This window comes from Gavia stellata, chromosome 8 (assembly GCF_030936135.1).
Source record: "Gavia stellata isolate bGavSte3 chromosome 8, bGavSte3.hap2, whole genome shotgun sequence".
Taxonomy (NCBI): Eukaryota; Metazoa; Chordata; class Aves; order Gaviiformes; family Gaviidae; genus Gavia; species Gavia stellata.
Window position 1 is genome coordinate 20,176,536 of NC_082601.1, and position 25,717 is coordinate 20,202,252.

The following is a 25,717-nucleotide window of genomic DNA, read 5'->3' on the forward strand; positions in this document are numbered from 1 at the left end:
TTTCATTATACAAACACTGCCGTAGAGAATGGATGATAAATTCTTGCAAGGAAGAATAAAGGGAACAAAAGGATGAGCTGTAAGGATTTTTACACTGCTATTGTGAATCCAGTATCTTTACTTTTCACATTACTGCCTATTCAGCTTTTTGCTGCATGTGAGATAGGAGCTTTTGAGCACCCGACTAGAAAAAATTTTACTTATACTCAAATGTCCTCATCAAACTACTGGCAACATACCATATCTCTTTTAAAATAATCTGTTATTACCATAATCTGCCAAGCCCAATGCTGAATCAGAACCTAGCTGTGTTAGCCATCATAATGGCATATAACAAAAGACAGGATCCCTGTCCCAAAGAGCTTACAAACACTATTTAAAATATTTGTCAGTATTCAGCTGGTAAATTCTTAATTTTCTGCCTATCCAGAACTAAATGTAGTTTCTGAGCTCAACCTAGCAAATGTCAGTTGCCTTCCACAGGTCTTTAATTTGTTCAGAGGACCCTCAGCCCTTTAACAGATTGGAATCCCTCTTTTCTATTAGAGCCTTTGAAAACAGAATGCACTGTGTGTATAGCATGAAATACTTTTTTCTTAGGTTGTGTTTGATTTCAGTCATGAGGAGCACTGTGGTAAGCGGTCTTGTTCAAAACTGTTGCTGCAGCTAGCAGGATAGATGGTTTTAGACAAAGGAAAGGTTTTTCAAAGTTACACTTGATAAATTTGATGTCAGCTCTTAATAAATCAGTTAGAGAAAGAATGATAGTATGGAAGAGTTACCTTATTTTCTAGGGTCAGGAAAATAACTGCAAATTTTTGTTTCCTATTCACTTTTAGTTCTTCTCTCCTGCAACCTGACTCAGTCATTTTTATTTGCTCTCATGTTGAAAAGACATTCTAATATGAGAAAACTCAATCTAAGGAGCTCTGGAAAGAAATCTCTCATGATCTGTGTATTTCTGGGTAGTAGATGTTAATGCAATCTGAAATCTTTTGTCTTTTGTCATAAGCTCTTGCTTATCTTGGTTGTTTGTCAGAGATATATATGCACTTGTTATATGGCTGGTTCCCTCTCTATTTTTATTTTCTAAATTGGTTGCTGGATTTGAAGGGATTTCAGTTCTTTGATTTTTTTTTTTCTGAACCAGTATGCATTACAGTCCATTTTGTGTGTGATCCAATGAAAACTGAGCACCTGCTTTACGTGTTGATGTGTGTTCTAAATAGAGTAAGATGTCAGAAAAACTGACTTCCTCCTAGAGAATCTGCTGTTTGCATTTCTTATGGTGGGAATGTGACTTAAAAAAGATGTTTTCACTGGTAAACAATCCACCCTTTTTTGACTTCTTTTGTTGCTTATTGGTCTCTCTCTGCCTTTTCTAAATTTCAAGGCTTTTGTTTGTTTGTTTTAATTCAAACCCACCATTGGCCTCTACACAATATCTTGCAGTTATTTCTGGATGTTTTGCACAAGTTGGCCTCTTTCTTCAGAATTCTCTCTGCCAAGAGGAATTTTTGGCTATGTAGCATATTTTGTATCACTGTTCTTCCCATCCTGCTCACATAAAGTCTGCTCTGAAACCAGAAGCAACTAGGTAGGAGTAAGAGCAGCCATGTGCCTGCTCTAGTTTCTGCCAGTTTCTGGCATCTGGCTATACCCACTAGCAGTAAAATGGTTCAAATCACCTTTCTTTACCTCCTTTTGCACCTTGATCTTTCTCTATTATGTACTGGGCTTGGAGCCCCACATATTCATTTTCCAAGAACTCTCAGCAAGGAAATCCCCTGTGTATGTCAGTATAACTACTGTAAAACAAGAGAAGGATGTTTTGACTAAGAGCTTTTTTTGTGGATGTCCTCTTTAGCGGCTTTTCACTTTAAAATACGGCAAGTGACAACACTTGAAAATGTACAGTAATGTATTGCAGATAGCAGAACAAAAAGCTCTTTTTCAGGACATGGAGCTCTGTTTTTTTTTCCCCCAATTGGTATTTTACCTTCTATTTTGTCAATAAAACCACATTAAGCATAGACCAGCTGAACAATTTTATTTATGTTATGAAATTGTTTTTAAAACCAGGCAGTAAAGTGTTCAAAATTCACAAAATCATGGCATCCTGAAATAGAAACAGATTATGAGTGGGGTTTACTTGACGTAATTTTTATAATTTTTTTTCTGATGCAGTTTTATTATTTTTTCTGATCTCTTAAGGGGATTTTTACCATAACATTACTAGAAAAAGAAATGTTTTCTTGATGTCTCAATAAAAATGAAAAATACTGCTGTACTGGTTATTCAAAAAAACCCTGCAAAACAGACTAAGAAAAGGAAGTATAAAAGCACAAGATTTTAAGTATTTATTGTAAAGAATATTTACAAAGGCTCTTTTAAAAACATGCACTATTTGGTGAACAATAATTATTTGCAGACTGCTGTTTTCCGGTAATGGGAATTTTCCTTTCCACAGTCTTATATCTACTACCATTGTAGGGTTATATGGACATAAGTGGAAAGACTTTGGACCGTCCGGAGTGATTCAGTCATGGCTCTTTCTCCACACTTAATGAAAATAGTATTTTTTAGTATCCCAATTAGTTACAGAAATAAATCGCTATCTTTTAAAAATGTGAATGATTTGGCAACATTATGGAGGGACTTTTTGTTTATGTATTTTTTGATAGTCACAAAGATTTGAATGAGATCCTATGCATTTTGTCCAGAAGATAAAGTGCAGAAAGTCTAGATTATGAAGAATGGCAAAGACTGCTTTTATCAGAAGGAACCTGGTAATGCTGTTATATGCACAGTTACAGGCCTGCCCCTTACAATCTTCTCAACATAACTAGCAGAAAAAATAATGCAGCATGTCATCACTTCAGGTAGTACATAGTGCTTACACAGGGAAAGTTCTTCCCTCGCTTCTCGCAGTGAAGATGGTGCCAGTCTTTGTCTCCTATCTAGAGAAAGCTGAAGTGTTGATTTAACAATCAGAAAATTTAGGTTCCAGGTCCCTTTATCGTACTAACATTAAAGATTATTACGCTGTGAAAAGGTATTTTCCAACTGTTGCTGAGCCAGCCAGGGGAGAGTGTTAATGCTCACTGTTAGAGCATGCTGTTCTTTACTAAGAGCTTGTACAAATGGGGGTGTGTTCTGGGAAATCTTGTAGTAAGAGCGGATTACGTGAGTGCAGATGTAAAGCAGAAGGATCATGTGCTGTTCCTGCAGAGAGTGAAGGTCAGCAAAAGAGCACGCGGTCTGCAGATGGTGGGACAGAGAGAGCAACACAGTCTAGCTGTATAAGAAACAGACATTTGTTTTGCATAGAGTTTTCTGATTTTGATGATACTTATGTTCCAGAGTGGAATGAAAACAAAAGCATTTCCTGTATATCCAAAAACCCCCACATCCTTCAATCCAATCTAAATATGTCAATTTGATAAAATCAGGATGTTTAATTATGTTTTAACTTTTTTTTTCACATTTTATATTTTCTAGTCTAATTTAATCAAACCTTCGACCAGCTAGTTTTTATTTGGAAAGGAAAATAGAAATATTCAATTTTGAATAGGCTAAGGTAAAATATTTGGGCTATATCTTAATGCTTTTTTTGCAGTTTTCAATTCATAATCAATTTTTGTCAAGGGTAATGCACTTCTGTGAAATGTTTTACTTTTAATGAATTTATATTTCCTAACAGTACTCACAAGATCCATGCTGTTAGTACTACTAAAGATCTGAGAGATTATCTTGCCAACTTTATAACAGGTTTGCTACATTTAACTTCTTACTGTTTTGAATTCTATCTTAAATGAGTCAGGCAATGGGGATTGCATCGTTTCTTTGGTATCGTTATTGCCCAGGTTAATCACTCTCCCAGCTAAGAGTAGAGGTAAGCAGAGAACTTTCAATGAGTAACTTACGATTTACAAATTTGGATGGCATTATGGGCTTGCACTTCTCGGGAGATGTCACATTCTCTTCATCTGTTACATACTCAAAGTTAATAATAAACATCATTGCTACTCCCTCTTGGTTTTTCACTGGAATTATGTGGGTGTTACAAATGAAGGTAGATCCTGCAGGTGGAGAAAAAAAAATGAAATACATACATAAATGAAAGGAAACTATTTTTTCACTCCCGTAATTCCAGTTACATCAACAGATAGTGAAGAATATTTCTTTGAATTTAATAGCTGAATACCAAACACACTATTCTTTAATTTAAACAGGAACATTTTCATAGAAAGAAATACATCTTTTGATAATTTATTAGAGTATTACATCTTCCAAAAGATCTCTCCTTTAAAATGTCAGTTTTACTTTTTGTTTTTTATTCATTGGAAGTACCTATATAGACAGACTTGTGATATGGAGACATTTAGCACCAAAAGTAGCAATGCAAACACTGTTCCAACCACAACACTAACAAAGAAAGCAGAACCCCATTCTTCTAAATGTCAAATGTTCTTCAAACTTTTGGTTCTATTACAACAGGATGAATCATGCATTAAATATTTATGGGTGTAAATATATCACTATTCTTATTTTAGCTCTCAATCTTTTGGGGCCTGTATAATGTTGTTTAGGTTTTTGTTGAAAATTATATTTGTTATCTGATCCTATGGGGTTTTATATTCTATCACAAAAAACTTCTAAACTGTGGTAATAATTTTCAATAATTTTCAGAAGTATTTGACTTAACTGTTGTATAAAATTTGAAGTATGAATTTAAAAGTACCCTAGTTTTCATATATATGTAGCACATCCAGCTTAAACTGAAATGAAAAGAAGGTGTAATTTCTCAACACCTCTGGTACACAGGGTGTTCTTGTTCAAATGCCTAATTACAGATTTAAAGAATTCTTTGTGTTAATTCTTCCAGTATAACTCTTAAGAAGTTTCATTTGACAAGGTCATTAGTTTTGATTTAATTCCTTCTATTAACCTAACAAAATACAGTGGTTCCAAAGATAATGTGATTGCTGTAAGCAATACAATAATGTGCTAAAAGCTTCATGCAAACACAACTGTGAGATGGTGTCTTTCCATGATAACTAGGGACTGGTGTAATGTACATCATCTGCAATTTATGCATTCAAATGAAGTAATCACTGAAACTTGACAGGCTGTGCAATTTGATAAAAACAGATCCTGATCTGGGTTACACAATAATATTTTTTTTTTTTTTGTGCCATTGAGGAGAGAGATAGTGAAGATTTATATCATTATAAACAAGATCTGATTCTGGCTCCTCATATTTAATGTAGTACTTGCTATAATGTGGTATATATGGCAGTTTGAGCTATGTATAAAATTGACATGCTGGCCTTTCAAGTTTTGCAGCTGTACCTTCAATCCATTTAATAAAACAGTTAAGCTGTGGCACTTGCCACAGTTGCCATGGTTACAAGCTCAATGACTTTAGTAAACAGAAAATAAGCAATTTAAGACTGTTCCATTAGAGCTAAAAATAGGAGTGCTGCAGGCCAAGCATTGCAACATAGACTGGTTAAACAGAGGGTCTGAAGAGAATTTAGAAATAATCTTTGTGGTTTTAGATAACTAATAAAAATACATATTGAGTTCAAACAGTCAAAATGATATTTTTTGATTCGCTTGGGAGGAAATACTATTTCATGATATAGACTATGTTTTGACATGCAGATTTATAGGTTGAGCAGATATCCCCCAATGGAACACCTTTAACACAAAGGACTGGAGGTGGGGGCTAGGATGAGGTGTGCATAGCTTTGAAGAATACTGAACTCCAGCAGATCAAATGTTTATCAGTTTTTTGCAAAGAAGGATGATGAGGAGCCTCAGACTTCTTTAAAAACTTTCCTGCTTTTGAAGGCAAGGGTGTTTCAGCTTTTGAAATGCTTCCCACAGTGCTAAGTAATGACACTATCTCCCGTTTATGTAGAACATTCTGCCCTCAAACATTTACAAACCTCATTTGTATTGGAGCTAGGGATTCGCATCTCTGGGGAGATGCAGAAGCTGTCTAACAGTCCACAGCTTAAAGATTGTGGCAAAAAGAGCACAGGGTTAGAAATTTAGGCTGTATGTAGAAATATTTTGGTAACAAAAAATGGGAAAGATTCATATCTGGTATAATTCAGCATAGTTCCTTTGAAGACCAGTTGCACCAGCAGGCTGATTAGTCCGGTGTAGTTCATTAGTCTGAAGTTTTTCCAAGACACCGGGGCTTTTTAAAAGGCATAGAATATTTACTTTGTGAGAATGGCTGGAATTGGAGTTCCGCAACTTAACCAAAATACAATGCCTGTTGCAGTCACTGTCAGTGTTTGCTTTTAGTACAGAAACTGTTGTCAGCTATACACTTACCAGTATCTATCTCTGTTGCAATGGCAGTAAGAAAATACAAAATACAAAATAACAAGGAAGACCCTAGTGTGACCGAAAAAATGAGTTGGGTACAGAGAAAGAATACTAGCAATTTCAAAAGATAAGCTTTGAGTTGTTGGAGCTCATGGCAATAAAGAAATACTAAGAAGTAGCTTGTTTATAAGCAATCTCATTCAGTATTTGCACTCTGGCATTCCATTGCTCTTCATTGCACTCGGCATGTTTTCCCTGTTTTGTCTGTATACTGAATATTTCGAGAGTAAGAAATGCTTCTGATGAGCAATAAAAATTGTAATGAAGTTTCTGGAATTTGCATTTCTCATCTAACGGCACAGGGAAAGTGGATGATAGAATAATTATGAAAATTATACCTTTATAATTAATAGATTCAATATCCAGCAATATATCTGGATTTTCTAAAGATTACTATTGAGGAGTAATCATGAAATATACCTGTTGTTCTCTCTTGTTATCATCGTTGGAGGTGATAAAGAGGAAAAGATGGATATTTTCTTGCCAGCTTGAATTCCATGGTTATAAGGGCTTGTTTTCTCTTGCCTATGGCATTTTAAAGCCCACTCTTTCATCTAGTTAAATTAATGGCAAAATATCCATATGTGAAGACAAGATTCTGCTCCTCTATATGCTGTGTGGATACGATGTATGATTCTGTAGTTATGTATTCAACAGTATGATTTCATAAGACCAGACAGGCTGGTGTGAAACAAATAACTGCCAAAATGTATACATAAGTGACAATAAATATTTAAGAAATAAAGAGTTAGGATATATTCAGGTTATATAAGTACATATTGAACCATTTGAGCAATTCTGGTGAAGCAAAGCCTATTTAAATATCTGGCTGCATAATGTTTAATGTCTACTTGCTTCATGAGAGCAGTACAAAGCAGGCACATCAAATCAATTAATCTGGTTCATAAAATCTATTTACCTTTCCAGTGATTTTTCTACAGAAGATTTTAGGACAGATTTTTATCAGGCTGTATCTTCTAGATACAACTGCAGTAATTTATTTTAATTGTAATAGCTCTGTTTATGAGCAATTGGGAGAGGACAATACAATTAATACAACAGTGAAGGCATTCCAAATTACAAGAGCCTCAATTCTCATATGCAAAACTCTGATAAGCAAATGTTGGAAAATGACGCATCCCAAACAACTATTTTGATTCAACATTCCTGGGAACAAAATTTTCACAGGCCATTACATATGCCAAGCTCAAAGGATCTCTGAAAAATGAGACACTGTGGCATTTAGGTAATTGTCCTAATCCTGCAGAAGCCCCAGGTTTCACACAACAGGAACCCTTAAAAGTCCATCATGGTTCTACAGGATGGCTCTGTAGCCCCATTGCCCTGATTGGGTCTGACAGTTGCTGTCTGCATTTCATAATTAAAAAACTGAGACTCCCCTACCTCAATACAAATTTGAGGACTACCTTCACTGGGGCTGAGACTGGTTCCAACATATTTTGGAACCAATCTTGGCTCCCTGCGCCAAAGCATTTATGACTTCTCAGATATTTTTTTTTTACTAGAGCTGCTGTGGGCAACTGACTAAGGCTATAGAAAGAAAGATGTTGAAAGATGTTGAAAGATGTTCTTGTTGTTGTCCTTTGTGTGCATATATAAATTTCTGGACAGATGACCTCATACAAGAGTTTTCTAGTATTATGATAATTTTTTACTGCTGCAACCTACAAGTAGTCCAGTGTAGGTATCTGTACAATCCATAGCCACTTCTGCTTGTTTAAAATTGAAGGTGAGAAGGAATAAATCAAAACAGAACAAAGGAAGAGCCAACAACAGCTTGCCTACTAGAACAAGATCAAAGACAGTTAAAAATTAGAAGCAGAGATACTGTACATGTTTCCAGAGCTAGGCAGTCCTGTTCTCTGTTTGAAGACAGATCTGAATGAAATACTTCCGCAATGTGACAATTTTATGATAATATAGGGACACGAGAAGGAAGCTGGCTATTTGCGCTTTTATTATATAATCAGCAAGCTTATTTTGGAAATAACTACCCTCCACTTCCCCTGATATGATTAACTTTTTGTCATCAAAATAAATGCTCAAAATGCCTTCTCTCAGCGGCACAAACTCAGAACATATTAGTTACAAAATTAGAGCGTATACCTTACATTTTATTTTAAAATCTTAAACTATCAATTATAGTAGAAATGCAACTAAATAAATTTCATTTTAAATTGTGTACTAAGCTTATTCTTAATTCTATCAGCATTTTACTGAAAAAGAGCACAGAAAAGTCTGCATAGTTCCCATTTTGTTAGTAATGAGGTGAAATATGTATTGTTTTCACAGGTTCATTTTGACTAGTTACTCTGACATTATTAGAGTCTGATAACTGTTATACTAAGCAGAAACTTAATATTCCTCTGTTAAGAAAGAGTTAACTTCCATAAATACAAAGAACAAAGAACATAATGTAATAAAACATAACCAATGGCATTTTGTTATTTTGTGTTCATATTTACAGCCTTATTTGTCCTTTCATCATAGCATGGCTCATGGGGATTGCCCAATGTTAATAAGAACTTCTTTGGGGAAAGAAAAGAGAGATAATCTGAGGGCCAGTCCTTCATGGAGTCTTCATCGTTGGGACGAGATGCCAAGGCATGGCTTTCTTTTACTAACTCCTTAACTCCCCAAATCCAATATTCTCTTCCTCCCTTCTTCCGGACTGGGGCAGGTCTCGGAAAGTTGGTTACTCTGTTTATTCAGGTCCAGGGCAATACTTGTTCAGGCAAAAAGTAAAGGGAATTTAATGAAATGAAATGTAATGAAATGCTGATAAGTCTTTTGCATTCCTGAAATGCCCTAATGATAAGCAGAATACCCTTACTTGAAGCAGCTTCACATATGATCTTCTGGAATTGTGACCTTATTCCCTGTTGCTCCATATCTAATTTCAGCCAAACTTTAAAAAAAGAAATGGAAGCAAGCCAAACTTTTTTTCTGTATGTTGTTAAGATTCTGGTACCAAACAGGTTAAAGCCTTGTTTAAGCAAGCAAGTGCTCTCATCAACCTGTGAACGGTGCAGAAGAATGACACCTGAAAGTGGCTGGTGGTAATTTACTAATGAGACTAAAAAGCAAAGCACCTTGTATCCTTGAAGGGTTAGAAACAAAGAAGGGAAATTGGAAGAAAAACAGTACCCAGTGAATATTTGCACTGCCTTGTGTGATTACTGTGACTTATCACTGAAGAAAGTCCCTTTCTTTTATGCTTAAAATTCAGAAGCCTATTTACCTCTGATATGAGGTCCACTCTGAGCAAACAGGGTACTTAGTTGAGCTTTTGTTGGCATTTAGGGACAATTGCACTGAGGATGTGTATTGAATGTTCAAGCGAAAAAGACAGTTTGTCAAATACTGAGAGATGATGTGTATTGTGATGTGGGGACTCACTGTGACCAATCAAGGGCTGAAAATATATTCCTTTGTGTTTATATTCAAGCACAAGACAAGAAAAATGCAGCATGTCTCAGGGAATCTTGTTTTCAGTGGACTTACTGGAAAGGTTTGCTTTCTTTCTCAAATCGTACTAAGAACTCTATTCCTGTAGTGTTAAGTTGAAAATAGTCATGTGAAGATACTGCAGAATTTCACATGATGTTATGTTAAAGGGCTCCAAATGCCTTTGCAAGCTCATTTCTGTGTCAATTAAAACTTTTTACTAACAGATTTTCACAACATAGTCTGCTCATTTACATAATAAAAACGAGTGGAAGAGTGACTGAATCTGCCCTGATAAAATTGCCCAGCTCTTAGTGATGTAGAATCAGATCACTGGAGACAGATACCACATAGCTACTTGTTCAATTCAGTAACAGCCCCATGAAAGAAACATCAGACAAATATTTCTGTCTGTTTTTACCTGCAGCTCTTTGCATCTTTGCACTTGATGTTATTTATTCAGATCTTTGGAGACATCTGAACTGTAAAGACCCTATTTAAATTTTGTCAAGACTTTGGCTCTAAAGGAAAGAATCACCCTTGGATGTTCCTTCCCTCCCCACCCCCCATGTGTTATGTAGCTGCACACATGAGGAATAGGAGGAAACTTGGTGTTAAGAATAAAGATAATATTTGTACCTATTCCAGGAATCCCAGACCACATTGCAAACATTGCCTGTTGCTGCCCTTCAAAGTGTATAGGCATTATTTTACTTTCTTCTAAAGGTGTTAGTACTGAAGCATAAAAAGAAGAGTGTTTTATACAAAGCTGCATCAAAAATGCATGAAGAAACTAAGGGTAACACAAAGAAATTCTTGATCCTATTTTCACAATTGAATTAGTAGATGACAGCCCCACACTATTAAAATGTGTCTAGTATATTTCCACAGAGAACTTTGTGTAATGGGTTGTATGATTCTCTATCTTTTACCTGTGCTGTATCTTTATGTCATCATTTTCCAATTCCATCTGACTGAAAATGAGCTACCTTGTGTGGCAAGAATGGGGAATTCACAAGCTTCCCATTAAACATGCTGCAGATATATCTGTATGACTGTCTCTTTTTAAAGATTCATTGCAGAAAACACCTAAAAATAGATGGCAGGTTGAAATGTGTTATATCCCTTTTCAATAGAATAGCTATTTTTAAGGGGGATGGGTAGAGACAAGAAGAGTGTATTTGGCTGATTAGGGAGCTTACAGTGATTAAATGGGACCTATTCCCTTTGACATTTCACTCCACCCTCCATATCAGATAGATACTCATTTTGTCACTGAAATGGTTACTGATACTAAGATTTGATTTATAGGACTGATGTAGGTTTTGTAAGGTATTAACTTAGAGTGTTTAGAGGTGAGGGAAGAATTTTTAAACAAGCAAACTAAGAAAAAAAGTACCCTCTGGAGGCTGTGGACAAGTTCATTATTAGACTGGCCTGTATAAATCTCTCATTCACTCTCCCTTTAATCCCATTTATAATATAATTCAATAGCTAGATAAATACTGTTCAACTGCTTGCTCCAGGATTTCTTATGCTAGTGCATTGACAAAATTATTGCTAACCTTCTAATCATAATATCTACGCCTACACTAATAGAGCTATGGTGATTAATTGTAATGCTGAACACATTTTATATGGGAGGACAGTTTCCTAGTGCTTTGTTGTTTAAGCATATATAAACATGTACAGAAGCTATAGAGCAATTAAGTATTTGGCAAGGAAAGCAAAATGAAATGAAAATAGACAAGCAGTGATGGTATATGTCTATAAAGTAGAGACCAAGAAAAGAGCATAGAGTGAAAAATGTTGAAAACTGTATGTACATGGAAGGGTGAAGACTTATTTAGGTTCCAGGCTGCACGTAGAATAATTTTCAGGAAACCACAGCTGGTGCAGAAATTGCAAGATAGGCTTTTTTCTTTCTGTCTCAGTACACCTTAAAACTACATTTGGGTTTTGTCAGAGGGAGTTTCTCTAGAGCACAGACTGAGGTCAGGAGGCCCAGTTCCTACAGTCAATCTTGAACACTCTCTCAAACTGATCTTTCTCAGAGATACACTCTGGTACATGCATAGTGGGGTGAAAGCTGTGTCTGAAATTGTTTTCTGGATAGGCTCTCATTACTGGCAGTTTGCAAAGCTAGTACATTCAAACATGAGTATTACTTGGAATCATTTGGGCCCTAAGCTTAGTCTAACATCTCTATTAAACATTTTCTTTTTCTTCCAGAAGAATATAGCAAGTAGGGCCGCTTCTGAAAAGCAATGTATCTGACTTGTTAATGAGAATACTTCTGTCTCTGCGTATGCATTTAAGTATCTTGTGCTTCGTTCCTTGCACCTATGTAAAGCCTCTGAGTGCACCACACACAGTGTATTACCAGATGCTAAACAGTCAGATATGGAAGGTCAGGCCAGATTGCACAAAGGGCTACATCTCTGAAAAAAAATAATTGTTAAGTCTGTAAACTCTTTGCAAGTTCACTGTTGAATAACTGGGGAGGATTTTTCATTCTTTTTTGTTATAAAAGTTACAGACTATGTGAATGAGGCAAGCCCAATGGTTTGCATCTTGTTTTCTTAGTATAAATGCTTGATTTTATGGACACTTGTAATATAGTTGTAGTTAATGCAAGATATACTACAGTTGATGAATTTCATGACTGAAGTTTTTTACAGGGAAACATTGCCAGCAACAGTGCTATTTTAGAAAGAGAGAAAATGAAATGTTTCACTTACTTAGACATTTTCAAAATGAAATGTATAGTATTTTTAAAGAACAATATTGAAAAGTGATTTTTTTCTACATTGCACAAGATATTCCTGTGAGACAAAACTAATATTTTTAAATGTTCATTTCACTGAAAATATATAAAAAAATAATTTTCAGGATTAATGGTGAATAGAAAATCCATTGTTTGCTCAGCTGCATGATACACTTGAGCTGAGGACAGATTAAAGTGAGAGCTTTTTGTTAGGTACTAAAATGTGGATATACTTGGGTAGAGTTTTATGTCTATAAACAAAAGAGAACCCAGAATGTAATGCCATAAAACACGGAACATCCCAATATGTGACAGTAGACAATAAAAAATTACCAATGTCCAATTTCATTGGACATATATCAATACCACTTGAGAAGGGTCAGTGATGAAATATCAGATTCTTCTCTGAAGATGAAGAGGTGGGTGAAAAAGAAGTAATAACTTAGCCCAAGTAATAATAATGAAGCATTATGAAGGTGAGTTTGTTATACTATGTTTTCAGTTATAACAACAGGCATTTACATATTAGTTTAAGTTATTTTCATTTATTTTTCAGTCTGTGTCAAGACAGAGAGTTTCTAATTAGGAAAGGTCATAGCAGTAGGGATTACATTAATTCAGTGGAATTACATGTAATTAGAATAGTTTTGAACACAACTGGATTTCATTTTGAAAATGCTTTGACTTTTTTCATTCACATTTTCAGTAAGCTTATTTAAAGCATGGCACTCAAGAAATACCAGATGTAGAACTTGAGGTGAAAAACAATGGTAGGACACATTTTCTCACACTTTTTTTTAACAGAAAAATAAAGAACTACAGAGCTTCAGTGTCTGTTTACAAATATTATGTAATGATTTTAAGGTTAAATATACCTTAAACATAAATAAACTTTACAAAAAACAGCTAGCTGACAAATAATGGTTCTAGTTTCTTATTTTTTAGTTAGTTGGCTAAGAGTTAGCATGTATTTAATTGTATGTGCTAAAATTGAAGATTTCTTTTTTCTTTATTTTTTTCCTCTATCTTTCTTTCCCTTTTTCTCTCCCTATTTTGCCCCCTAGCTATTATTTTCTAAACCCTCATTAGCAGCTATGCACCTCTGGGCATTCAACCGAGAAATGTCTTATTATGTTCAGGAGAAAAGGGAGCTCAGGTTTGTTGAATATTGTCCACCTTGCAGAAAAAGTGCAGATTAAGACATTTTTGTGAAGGTAACCTCATTTATTTCCCCAAATTAAACTACATAAACTATTTTAAGAACTAATTGAATAACCTTACAAAGCAGAAAGGAAGGGAAAAAAAAAGAAAAAAAAAAGCCAGAACTCCATTTCAGTAATGCAAGGTATTGGTCCAGAATATACTATGAAGTAAAGGAGTGATACAGATTCTGTTCTTATTTACACTGTGCCATTTCAGGGAGATTAAGGTTTTTTTATGATACAGTTCTTAATAGATATCAAAAAGAAGAAAGCATTAAATGGCCATACAGTATGAAGGGTGATGCAGAAAAACAGATCAACAGCAGGTCCCCTAAGGCAAAAGAGAAATGCTGTCATTGCTGCAAACTTTCACAAGTGCAATGTGCATCCAGCTCCATTGGCCAAGTGGAAGGAGTAACATTTTCTAAATATAGGCATCTTTCTCATGGAAATCATACCCTTGGAAAATAATACTCATGGAAACATACCCTTTCTGATGCTTTATGAGAGACTTGATCATGAGTAGTTAGAAATACACAAAACCCAAACTTGTAGGAAAAAAAAGAAGTCATCATATACAGTGTCAGTTGTAAAGTCGCAGTATATGCATTATAGTACTTAACTGTAATCCAGCAAAATGTGTCTGAAGGGAGAGAACAGACAGACAGAAAATGAGGGATTCTTGTTCTATGAAGTGGCCATCATGAAGTCTTGGTAACAAAGGCGATGATCTGGAAACCCTCATCAGTGAGAAAGCCAATCCTGAAAGCTGACGGGAGTAGGCGAGCTACTGGGATTGTAAAATAAGTGGATGTAACCTCCCAGGACGAACAAAGTAGCTAAAAGAGACGTGGTATTCTGGAGTTCTTGATAACACAAAATTCTGGGATTTTGAATGCATATTAATAAATGCAATGGGAGGTCTATGTACTGGAGGTTTGTCAAACACACTAGTAAAATAAAAAAATTTTGTAAAAAGAAAAAAAAAGTTTTCTAGTGGAAAGTCTTCATGCCTAACATGATGTATTTTTAATTTAAGATCTCATTAGAATTGATAAATATGAATAACTTACTGGACTAGAAGTTCATGACTGCCCTAGGGGTGGTTTTCATGACCTGATTGCAATCAGTGTAGACAAACAAAGAACAATCCCAAGCAGTAAAATGGTGATTTTTCTAAATGGGTAATTTTCTATGGTTGAGAAAAATGCAAGTGGAAATAATTGAGAGGAGAAATCAGACAAATATATGGATGAAAAATTGGAATTCATAATGAATATGTTAGATAACAAAAGAGTAATGATTCAAAAAATGCTGAAAATCTTAGCTGGAAGTCCATCTGCATTGAATTCGAAAGTAAAGGTAGCAAATAGGAATGAACAGGCATATAGTGAAAGGAGAAAGAGGAATGCAAATACACGTCTGTGGAAACAGAAAGGTATGAAATACAGAAAGCTGATAGAGGAATGTGACAACATCAGAGCAGAACTATGGAGAGTAAGTAGATATGTAACTACATTAAGCAAAAAATAGTTCCAATAATAGTGAAAGTCCATAAAAATCCCAATACCAACAGTTGTTGTAAAATTGTTAATAAGTATGTCATAATTATTACACAACAACCAGATAGATCCTTTAAGAAAAATTTCTGAAGTGTGGTTATTCTTTGCTAGATCCAAAACATCAGCAAACTTGGAAAAATTGTAATCAAAGGTCTAGGTCTACAACTCAGCAGTCTACAACTCTGATGTAACCTCTTAACAAATCTTGCTGGGCAAAGTTCCAGAAGGTTGGAACAATGGTAATCTTGTGCCAGCATTCATAAAAGGGATATAATGGTTGAAATGACTATATGGCAGTGAGCCTGACATCAGTTCTAAGCAGAAAAATGAAACTTGTGACGTTAGATTAATTTAATAAAGAATTCCTGACAGGAATATAATTAATGTCACTCAGTATGGTAATGCAGACATTATTAATGGACAAGAAATCTGATTTGATGATTATATTCTTTGTATAAAAGAATAACCAAGTAGCCATTACAGTCATGCTTTTGTAAGGTATTCTACTGATTGCTATACAATGTTCTTATAAAGTAATAGCACTATACTTATAAAAAGCTCATTACATGGTTAACAAATTGACTGAGAGCTTCCAAAAAGTCATTAATGGAGGATCACAATTCAGTGCCAGAGTTTCTAGTGAAAGTCCACAGAAATGACCACAGTAGCATTAATTTACTTTGAAAAGATCTGGAGAAATATAAAATCAGTTCTATAAAATGTATGGATGCTTCACAAACTAGTTGTGAATTGGCTAATGACATGGTAATGAGTCAAAATAGAAGAATTTGGATTATTCTGTAAGTGGGACATTAAATGCAAACAAATGCATTCTGAAATGGTAAATTTAATCATACAGTTATAGAATCAGGGCACGTAGGCTGAAACTAAAAAATGGTAGCTATATCCTGGAATGTACTGTCTCACAAAAGAAATAATAGGATAGTATGTAAGAATGGACAGCATAGCCTGCATAAAGAGATAGAATAAGAAGTCAACCTTTTGCTATGTATATAGTGCTGGGGAGACTAAAACTGGATTACTGCATACATTTTCTGGCATCTGAATTCTTAAAGGACATTGGAAAATTGGAGAGGGAATAAAAAAGAGCAGAGGAATAGCATTCTTCAGAAAATTCCTTTGGTGAATCTTAAAGATGTCAATCTTTGTTGTTTAGTGAAAAGTAGTTTGAGAAGTGACTTGCATTGCAATCAGTAGCTTCATGGAAAGAGTGTTTAATACTAACGAGCTGTTGAGTCTAGCAGAAAGAACCTGAGCATCTGGAAGCTGAAAGCAGATAATTCAAGCTGTATCCTCTGGAATGAACCATCAGAGGAAGCAGTGGTTCTCCCTCTCTTTATGATTTTAGATCAAGACTGGAAGAAACAGACAAGTCCTTTAATCAACAAAACCTATGTACTATTAATCTTCACAAAGTTCTTATGTTTCTTCCGAATATCCCATTTCAGTTGAAAGAGGAATTCAGTGCTTCCTGGCCCAACTTTGCTCTGAATATGCAGTGCTCCCTAAACCAAGATGCTGCCTCTCCCCTGTACTTGGGAACAAAATTTCATGTTGGTAAAATTTCAAAAGCCCTTCATGATCTAGTCAGATTTCTATGTTCTAACCTTAGCAAGAAGTGGGATCACATTTCAGCAGCAGGCTTTGGTCCATCTTTGTGTTATGGTGGTGTAGCAGTGAATTAAATTCACAAGGCATGACTCCTAACCTTTTTCTCTCTCCTGATGATGGACATAGCAGCAGATGGCTGTGGGATGCGCATGCCTGTTTTTCACTCAGATGCATCAGCAATGCTAGCTCAGTACTCTCCAGGGCAACGTGTGTGGAGGTGTTGTGCCTCTGTTCTTCTCATTCTCTCCTCATCAGTAAAGGGCAGCAGTTCCCAACTCTGACCCTCTCTGTAATGGTTGCTGGAGGATGCATTTGGCTATCTGGGCTGCATTCACTGCTCAAATAGCTGTTTCCTGTCTCCTTTAGAAAAAAGGCACAGGCCAGATGGTGATGCAGGGTCAAAGCACTGCCAGTGCAAAATCATTATCATTAACTACATCTCCCTGCAAATAATACATGTTTATTTGTCAGAACAAAATCTCCCTTGTGAATTGTTAAAACTTTACCTCATAATAATTCTGTTAGAAAAAACCCTCTTTTTAGCCACCCACAACTCCACCTGATTAACTAAGAGCATAACTGTTACTGAACATGGCAGTGGAATTTGTTCTTTATTTTTGAAAGTAAATCCAGCTTAACATCCCCTTAACCTTCACAGAAAGCTCATGTTCTTAGGTTGGAATCATGCCCTTAGTATCCATACTTGATGGCTTCACATGATGTCCTGACTACCCATATGTATGTCCATCTGTTAGGCTGGCATGGTGCCCTCCCACAAGTTGCTGGACTCTTGCCCTAGGACATGGCTGAGAACTGAATGCTTACTTAATACTTCATGTGACTTCCTGTCTGTGTGACTATGTGTGTGTGTGTGCTGTAACCCTCCTGTTTGTAATGGACAGGATGGAAGATATTTGCCCAATTCACTTCAGGTAAAATAGTCTAAGTGCAATTCAGAACATCTTTAGGTAGGGGGCTTTTGCTAGAAAAATGGTAAGCAATTCCATTGAGTGAGTTCGATTTTCTAAGCTGAGTATCTAAATCCAAACAGTTTAATAGCAAAACATTGCTTTTTTTTTAGGAAGTGCAAATACTACAAAAAAAAAAAGGTCAATGCTGAATAATATTAATGAGGCAGACCATTGGCAGACCCCAGAATAAAGTTTTCATGTGCTAAACACTAAATGGAGAAGGCTTGGGAAAGTATCCTACCTAGAAGGCTGGATTTTAGAAAGTCTTCACATAGTGTTCCAGCTTGCTTGGCATGATTTTATTTTGCCAGCTTCGTTTTTCAAGTTGAACACAATTGTTGACTAAATAGCTAAATAAAATTGTGCTTCTCTTATCAACTGCTTCTGGGTGGCATCTAGTTCAGAGCATACATCCAGGCTCTATCCACTTCATCAAAATGGGTGGTTCCGAAGTCCTGTCACTGCAGACCCTACAGCTAGTGACTCAGGCTCTCCCCCATGAGAAGCTCTGCCTGCTGCTTTTCCTTTCTATCACTTATGCATCCTTCCTCAGAGCTCCTATTAGGCTGTAGATCCCTTAGCATCTCTTGGCAAACATTACTATGCAGTACACACTCACACTCTTGGCTTCTGATTTACTCCTTGGGGACAGCATAGGAAAGGAAGAAATATAGATGTAGTAGAGGAATTTCTAGGGCAAAATCACTTCAAAAACAATGAATACTTTTGCAAATTGATAACATTGTTCTTGAAATATGTTTCCTAATGTTTCCTGGAAGATGAAAATTTGGTTGCTGCTCAGAGAAAGACTGCTCTGGCTCATGTGCTCTTCTGGGATGCTCTGGCACATTCACCCCACCCATGAACCTTTTTGCAGAAAAACTAGTGAATGAGGCTCTGAGTTTAAGGCCTTTTAAGGACTTTCAGTTTCCTATAATAGTCCATCAGCCCTCCTTGGACATCTGTTTCAAATGCATTACAGTAACCCGTTTGAGACATAACCTGCTTCAGGCATAGTGCAAAATGGAATTAATAATAAAAAAAGGTGCAGTGTTCACAGCCACAGCCTACTCTGTCAAACTGCATGTTCCACGTGCTGGTTCCTAAGACAACTTTCATAATTTAGGTCTCTATATGGGAAATGAACTCCACTTATAATCTTGCTCTGTTTGTATGGGCTGAATTGCAATGCAAATCCTGGCTAATCATCAAGAATAAAAAGGGTTGATGCTAAGTCATCATGTACCCATCCTTGAAAACATCCTTTAGCAGAACTCTGTCAAATATAAGTCAAAGCTTATTTCTCTCATAACAGTCTGTTTGCTGCATTTGGTCCTTGTTGATTTTGAAGTCTAATAACTCTAGGCATTGATTATCTTTCAACTTGCTAAATTGATGACCCTCAGCAACTGAGTAACATACATCTTACTAGTATTATTCAAGCATCTCATTTTAGATTTGTTGCTTCTATGGAACTTCGTAAAAATTATGGATGTGTGACTTACATGTAGCTAGTTGACTCATGTAAATTGGTGGCTGGCAAGTTTAAGTGCTTTGGTGTCTTAGCTGTACAGTCCCCTTGAACTTATACATACGAAAATATATGTAGCGCACACACACAAGCATGTATATCTGTATTCTATACATGAAACACTGTAATCAATGGTCAAGATTAGTTTGACAACTTTTATTGTAAAATTGTGTTGTTTACAGTTGAATTGTTCAGCTTGAATTTTTATATTGGCTATTTCCTTCCAAAGCTATAAATTTATGGGAGTTTTTTGTATAATCAGTAAGTTATTAATGAAAATAAGACAAGAGGGCATTTCTGGAAAGGGACTGGAAATGAAACTTAACTTCAGGTATTCTGAGTTATCTTCTTTTGCAGGTTATAGATGCATCTTAGGGAAACACATCCTAAAATACCCTATATGGTTTCTTGAATAATTAAATCTTGATATGCAGGACTGAGCAGTTGAAAAAAATGAAGAATAGTAAAATAATAGTGAGAAACATGGGTGCAGAAAATAACACTCAAAACTTCACACTGTAGCTTCATTGCAACATTAAAGTTTGGTAGATGGGAAAATGAATGATCAGGCCTAAAACTTCACTTTTATTTTCTTAAATGCCAGAGATGATATTATTTTTGTGGAAGACTTAATGAGTCTTACAGATTTTATATGCTGATTGAGTCACCTTTACTTCAAGAAATTAAAATGTGTGAATTGCATTCTATTCATGTAATTTCTGACATTAATAACACAAATTTTAAAATGGTCTATTTATTTAAAGTTAATAATTTTTTAATATACACAATATGCATTTTTCTGTGGAGTGCAATGACTACAGTCCACTGTAAGCTCATCCTTTTCTAATTGCAGTAGATAAATCTGTGGTAATCTCCTTTGCAAGTATGGCACAGAACATGTTATAAATACCACAAGAAGGGCAAAATTTACTGTGCAGTAAAGGTCAAAATTATAAAATCCATAAAGAGTATAATGAAGCCCATTGGCTGGGATTCAACTAGACACTTAAGCAGATCACAATTTTTTAGCTTGTGAGAAGTCCAATTGACTTAAGTGTCCCGCTGAATATTGTCAGTAATGTGAACTTTGCATATTACTTTATTTATCTTTATATTGTTTAGACATTACAATTAAAATCTTATGTTTTGTGCAGATATCTGAAATGACAGTGGAAGAACTGGAATTTACTAAGACCTTTGTGTGTGAGAGAAATTAACTAAGACTTGGAAAAAATATTTAGGAAAAAAAATCCATCCATACAAACATGTAATTTGAAGTCAAATCTGAACTCCTGCCCTGGCTTTTTTCTACTTTTGAAAAACTTCTTGTTAGGAGTTCCCATATTTCACTTCTACTTACATCAGGCATTGACTTTGAGAGACGCAGAGAAGGGTAGCTGAAGCCCTCCACCTGTTTGTTGCAGCACCACAGCCCTGTGAGGCACACTCTCTGGGTCAGCATTGTGGCTATACCCACTCTGAATGTCATTGTGTCATGTTGATCGGCAGAGTACCTGAATTTCGGCATACAGCTCTGTGCTTACTCTGATCACTTTGCTTACCTTTACAGGACATTCCATCCCTATAAATCTGGGTATAATGAAACTGTAGCACTCCCTTAACTCAGAAGCAAATCAGCCTTTGTGCCCCTGGGCAAAGAGATATCAAACCAGGTCTGCTGCTGTCTATGCAGCAGAAAATTGAATTCAGTTCAAGGTCATTTGAAATTAATTTCAGTGCCCAAAAGATGAGCTTGATTTTCTTTTCACTAACACAGATCTTGAATGAGTTGCTCTTGATCTGTGCAAATGTGAGAGAGGTTTTCATACCCACGCTGTGCATTTTCAAAAGCAATTTCACAATTACTTTGTATCTCACTTTTGAGATTCCAAATTGAGCTAAGGACTGGTTGAAAAATTGTTACAGAAATACTTTCCTGGGAGACTTTTGACTAATGTAGAATTTTCATAAAATTATCTGGGGAGAAATTTTTACTTTTTCTTGGAAAAAGAACCAAATGAATGAAACAAATATAAATGTTTTTTGTGAAAACTTAATCTTCCATATAGGAAATACTAAACTGCTACAGTGCCAGGTGTAATTTGTAGTTCATTTATAGCATACCCTCCTTGTATTTGCTGGATTCTCTGGCCATGCTGCATGTCCCATGGTACCTTATAAGTGAGTAATTCTTAGAATGGGCAAAGTACTGTAAAAATGTTTAAAAAAACCCTCAAACCAAACAAACTTCCAATGGCTGAGAAAACTAAAATAATTCCATCTATGTTGATTTGATATAAAACTAAAGATTTGTTTTCATTTCTTCTTAGTGGGAAAATATCAAATTGGAATTTATTAACAATAACATTTTTCCATTAATTTTCTCCTCTCCAAAAAGCTTTAAATTAGATTGTTTTAGATAGACTCTATTTCAGAGTTGCACTGTGCTTTTGGATGTTCTTCAGGTTTATTAAATTTGCATACCTGAGACTGCAAAATACTGATTTTAATAGATTGTTTCTGTGCTGTACAGTTATAAATAATGTGTCCAAATTCACATCCCTCAATTAGGGAAACAGTTTTGGTGGGGGTAAAAATTCTCTCACTGTAAAACTCTCAGGCTGTTCCTTTTCCTTGGGCAACTCTGAAGTCAGAAAAACCCAACTCAACAATATTATGACTCCAGAATGAGTATAAATACCCTTTGGAAGGAACAAATTATTTTCACTTCAGAGAATGCACTTTGTCCCCATAATTTTGAAGTTGTGCTATATTATTGATCCTGTGTTCAGCTTTGTTGTGTGTTCTGGCTAATCTTGTGCTATTACTGCAACAGACTTCTGAAACTCCCCCTCAACCCTGTGTTGCCATTTGACACCCAAGAAAAGCAGAGAGGCTAACCTCACTAAACCATAACTGGCAAGGGAACTGAAGAGGTGGATGGAAGCAGGAATTAATCTGACATGAGAATAAAGAGTAGGAACACTACATGTCCTGCAAGCCAGCAGTTTTCAGGCTCAAAGGGAAGTGTAGCAAACATTCCAGATTGAGATATCTGTAAAAGTCAGTGGGAAAGAAAGGAAATTCCCCTCTCTTCCCTGCCAAAGCCTATTGCCCAAAAAAAGGTAAGCATTAATCAAGATTAAAGTGTGTCTGAAAAATAAAAGGTCAGTTTAGATCCAACTAGGAATATATTCTGCTAATCCACCCATGAGTCATGTTAGCATGCTAGCATGCCCAACTCTCAATTTCTATGCTTTACTGGAATTTGCTGTTGCAAATTAATGTTACTATAATGAAGCATGTTGTAGCTTTTTTTTTTCCCCCCACGTTGTTTAAACTCCCATTAAAGAAGTATTTGAGGGGTGGTACAATAGACCATGACCATGCCTTCATGGTTATTTCTCCCTAAAGAATCTGAAAAGGATATTACTTGCCTATGAGGCTTCCTTTGAGATGTTAGAGAGCAGGTAGTAAACCCCTTACTTAGGCACTTGCTGGCATTCACTTGTTAAATTTTATTTTAAAATAATAATTTTCTTGTTTAATGGCAAGTTTTTAATCATCAGCACATTAGACTATGCTATATAGTTGTTCTGTTCCGATGGTTTATAATAGAGGTCTTTAATTGCCTCTTGCCTGATTTTCCTTTTCAATTTCTCTACTCAGGACACAAACATCACTATTAGGTGGGGGAAATTCTTCTCTTAGCCATAAGAGTAGAAATCATAAGTGAAATTAATCTCAGTACAGATACCTAGCATGAGATGTCTGTGTTTTGAACAGCTGGGCAAGGATGAATTTCATAGACACAGAAGGCAAACTGAAGGCAAATTTTTAGCATTCAAATTATGGCTGTGTAGATGGACCCTTAGACCCTATTACACAAGTCTAGTGAAGTCCCACCTGAATGGCTCTGCTTTTGCACCTCAGAGTTATCACACCAGGTAATGATACACTTCAGAAGAATATAAAGGTCATTTTAGCAGTTGGGTTATTTTTCATAGTAAAGACCACATTTAACAAAGTGTCCTGCATAAGCTGCTTAGATTTTTGAGGTGAAATCTGTCTTACTCAAGTCATTGAAACCAAGCTTGTTTATTTTTCTGGAAGCATTTGTATAAGTCTTGTAAGACTCAAGAATTATATAAAAAAATTTAATCCTCTGCAGGGAAACATGTCTGTAACTAAATCCTGTCGTAATGTTCAGGAAAGCATCCTTACCAGAGCACATATTCCTGTCTCAGGAAGTGCAGTGTGGTAGGTGTTGAGCAATTAGCAGTTTATAAAGAGTGCTCATCATGAAGAGGGACGAAAACTGCTACTTAACCCCTGGCAGAGAGAGAGGATGCTTTCCTTGTCCTTAATGCTAGTGATCTGTTTGTTTTTCTTCTGCCTTCTAACCTTTGTGGTAGTGATCTGAAGCATAAAGATTTTGCTTTGTTTAGAGGACCTCAGGCTGTAGTTGACTGGTGGGGTCTTCGGTGGTTCAACTTTTATTCGAAAAAATTAAATTTCCATATGTTGCCCTCAGATGGAAGACTTTAGTTTTAACAAGTTCTATCATTTGGTGATATTACTGATTGTATACAAAGCTCAATTCATGTTACTCTCTGTTTTGTTACAATATAAAATATGTGTCTTGTTTTAATGTGTTACCACTACAAGCGATATCTGAAGCGCTAGTCTATGCTAAGCTTAGACAAAGACTAAAATCCTGCTTATGTCAGTGATATTACAGATGTGGAACTACAGCTGAATTCTGCATGTAATGCCTTCCTAAAACAGGAGGCCTTGAGTAGCATAAGCTCGCAAATAGATACTGGTATGCAAGAAAGCTTCATTCATTTCACCTGTCTACTGGACTTGATGGGAGTGTGTGTATTTATATCTTGTAAATACAGTGGTATCTAACATTTGAAGTCAAAGTATGTCAGAAGACCAAGACCACTATATGCTGCCCACAGTGTAGACTAAAGCTATACTGATCTTGGGGGAAAAAAAAAAAAAAAGAATCTTTATTTCCATTTTTTTTCTATCCGAACTGCACTGTTGGAATACACTTGCAGTTGAAAGGATACCATAAAATATCGAAGTTGGTAAAAACAGGTGACATAAGCCAAAGACTAGTATTAGAAACCTATAAATTAGAAAATTAGGAGCTGTATTTCTTGCACAGTCTAAATTAGCATATGTAGTCTAAAGTAACATACGTGCATATATTGTCAGTGCACATTTTGAAAAGCTATTAAAAATTTAAATAAAGGGAATATTTATGAATAACTTATTAAAATATGATAGATATAACCTTTTCTAATAATTTATAAATTACTATCAGTGAGATACATGATTGATTATTTTAGTACATTACAGATTATTTTATAATTAAGTATTCATAAACTGGAATATATAAACTTTGTAATGGAGGTCATGTATACAGCAATCTGTAGCATTGCTGGCAATAATTTATTAGTGAAATTGTGTATTCAATTAATATTGTATTATTTTATAAAACATTTATATAGATCCAGATCTGATCTAGGAGCCCTATAACTCTTATATACAGTGCTGTTGCTGTTCAGAATAGTATGTAACACTTGAGGATTAATTTTTGGCTAGACTGTGATCTTCAGACCTCTCCCTGCAGAAATATCACATGGGTTATGTCTTGATGCAATACTCTAGAAGGTGAAAAAATGAAGGTAGGAATATAATACTTTGCTAAAGGGCTTTTACACTCCGTCTCACCAATCCTATCCTATTCCCTGGAGCAAAATTCATAAGTTATATTTTTTATGTTTTGTTGTTGCCTATATTTCCCACCCACATGAAGAGTCAGTATCACTGTTTTTCAGTTACAGATAAAGTGTTATTGTCAGTCCAGTGTACGAGCTGTGTTCCAGTTTGCAGCAAGGTTGCTTTGGACTTGTATCATCTGATGCGTATTTCTTTTCACACGACAGAGGCACAGTTCTTTCTAGCTTCTTAGAATGCTGTGGGTGTGAAACTAAAATGTGCCCTTGAAATGGCTTAGGCAGGTACCTAATTTTGTGAGAGCTGGCACAGTACTTAATGCAGAGAAGGACAAATTTATGTTTTCATAGTAAATATCCAATTATGTATAACTCCTTTTAGTCCTGAGCTCTTCATAATTTTGTGCTTGCATTAGAGCAGAA

At 35.6% G+C, this 25,717-nt stretch overlaps 1 protein-coding gene across 1 annotated transcript in view; it reads right to left on the reverse strand.

Moving 5' to 3' along the window:
- Positions 1-25,717, reverse strand: part of KCNH7 (potassium voltage-gated channel subfamily H member 7) — a 242,720-nt gene that overhangs the window by 93,526 nt on the left and 123,477 nt on the right. Inside the window, exon 3 of the mRNA XM_059820291.1 lies at positions 3,923-4,082. Coding sequence (XP_059676274.1) covers positions 3,923-4,082 — 160 coding nt within the window. The remainder of the gene's footprint in view (positions 1-3,922; positions 4,083-25,717) is intronic.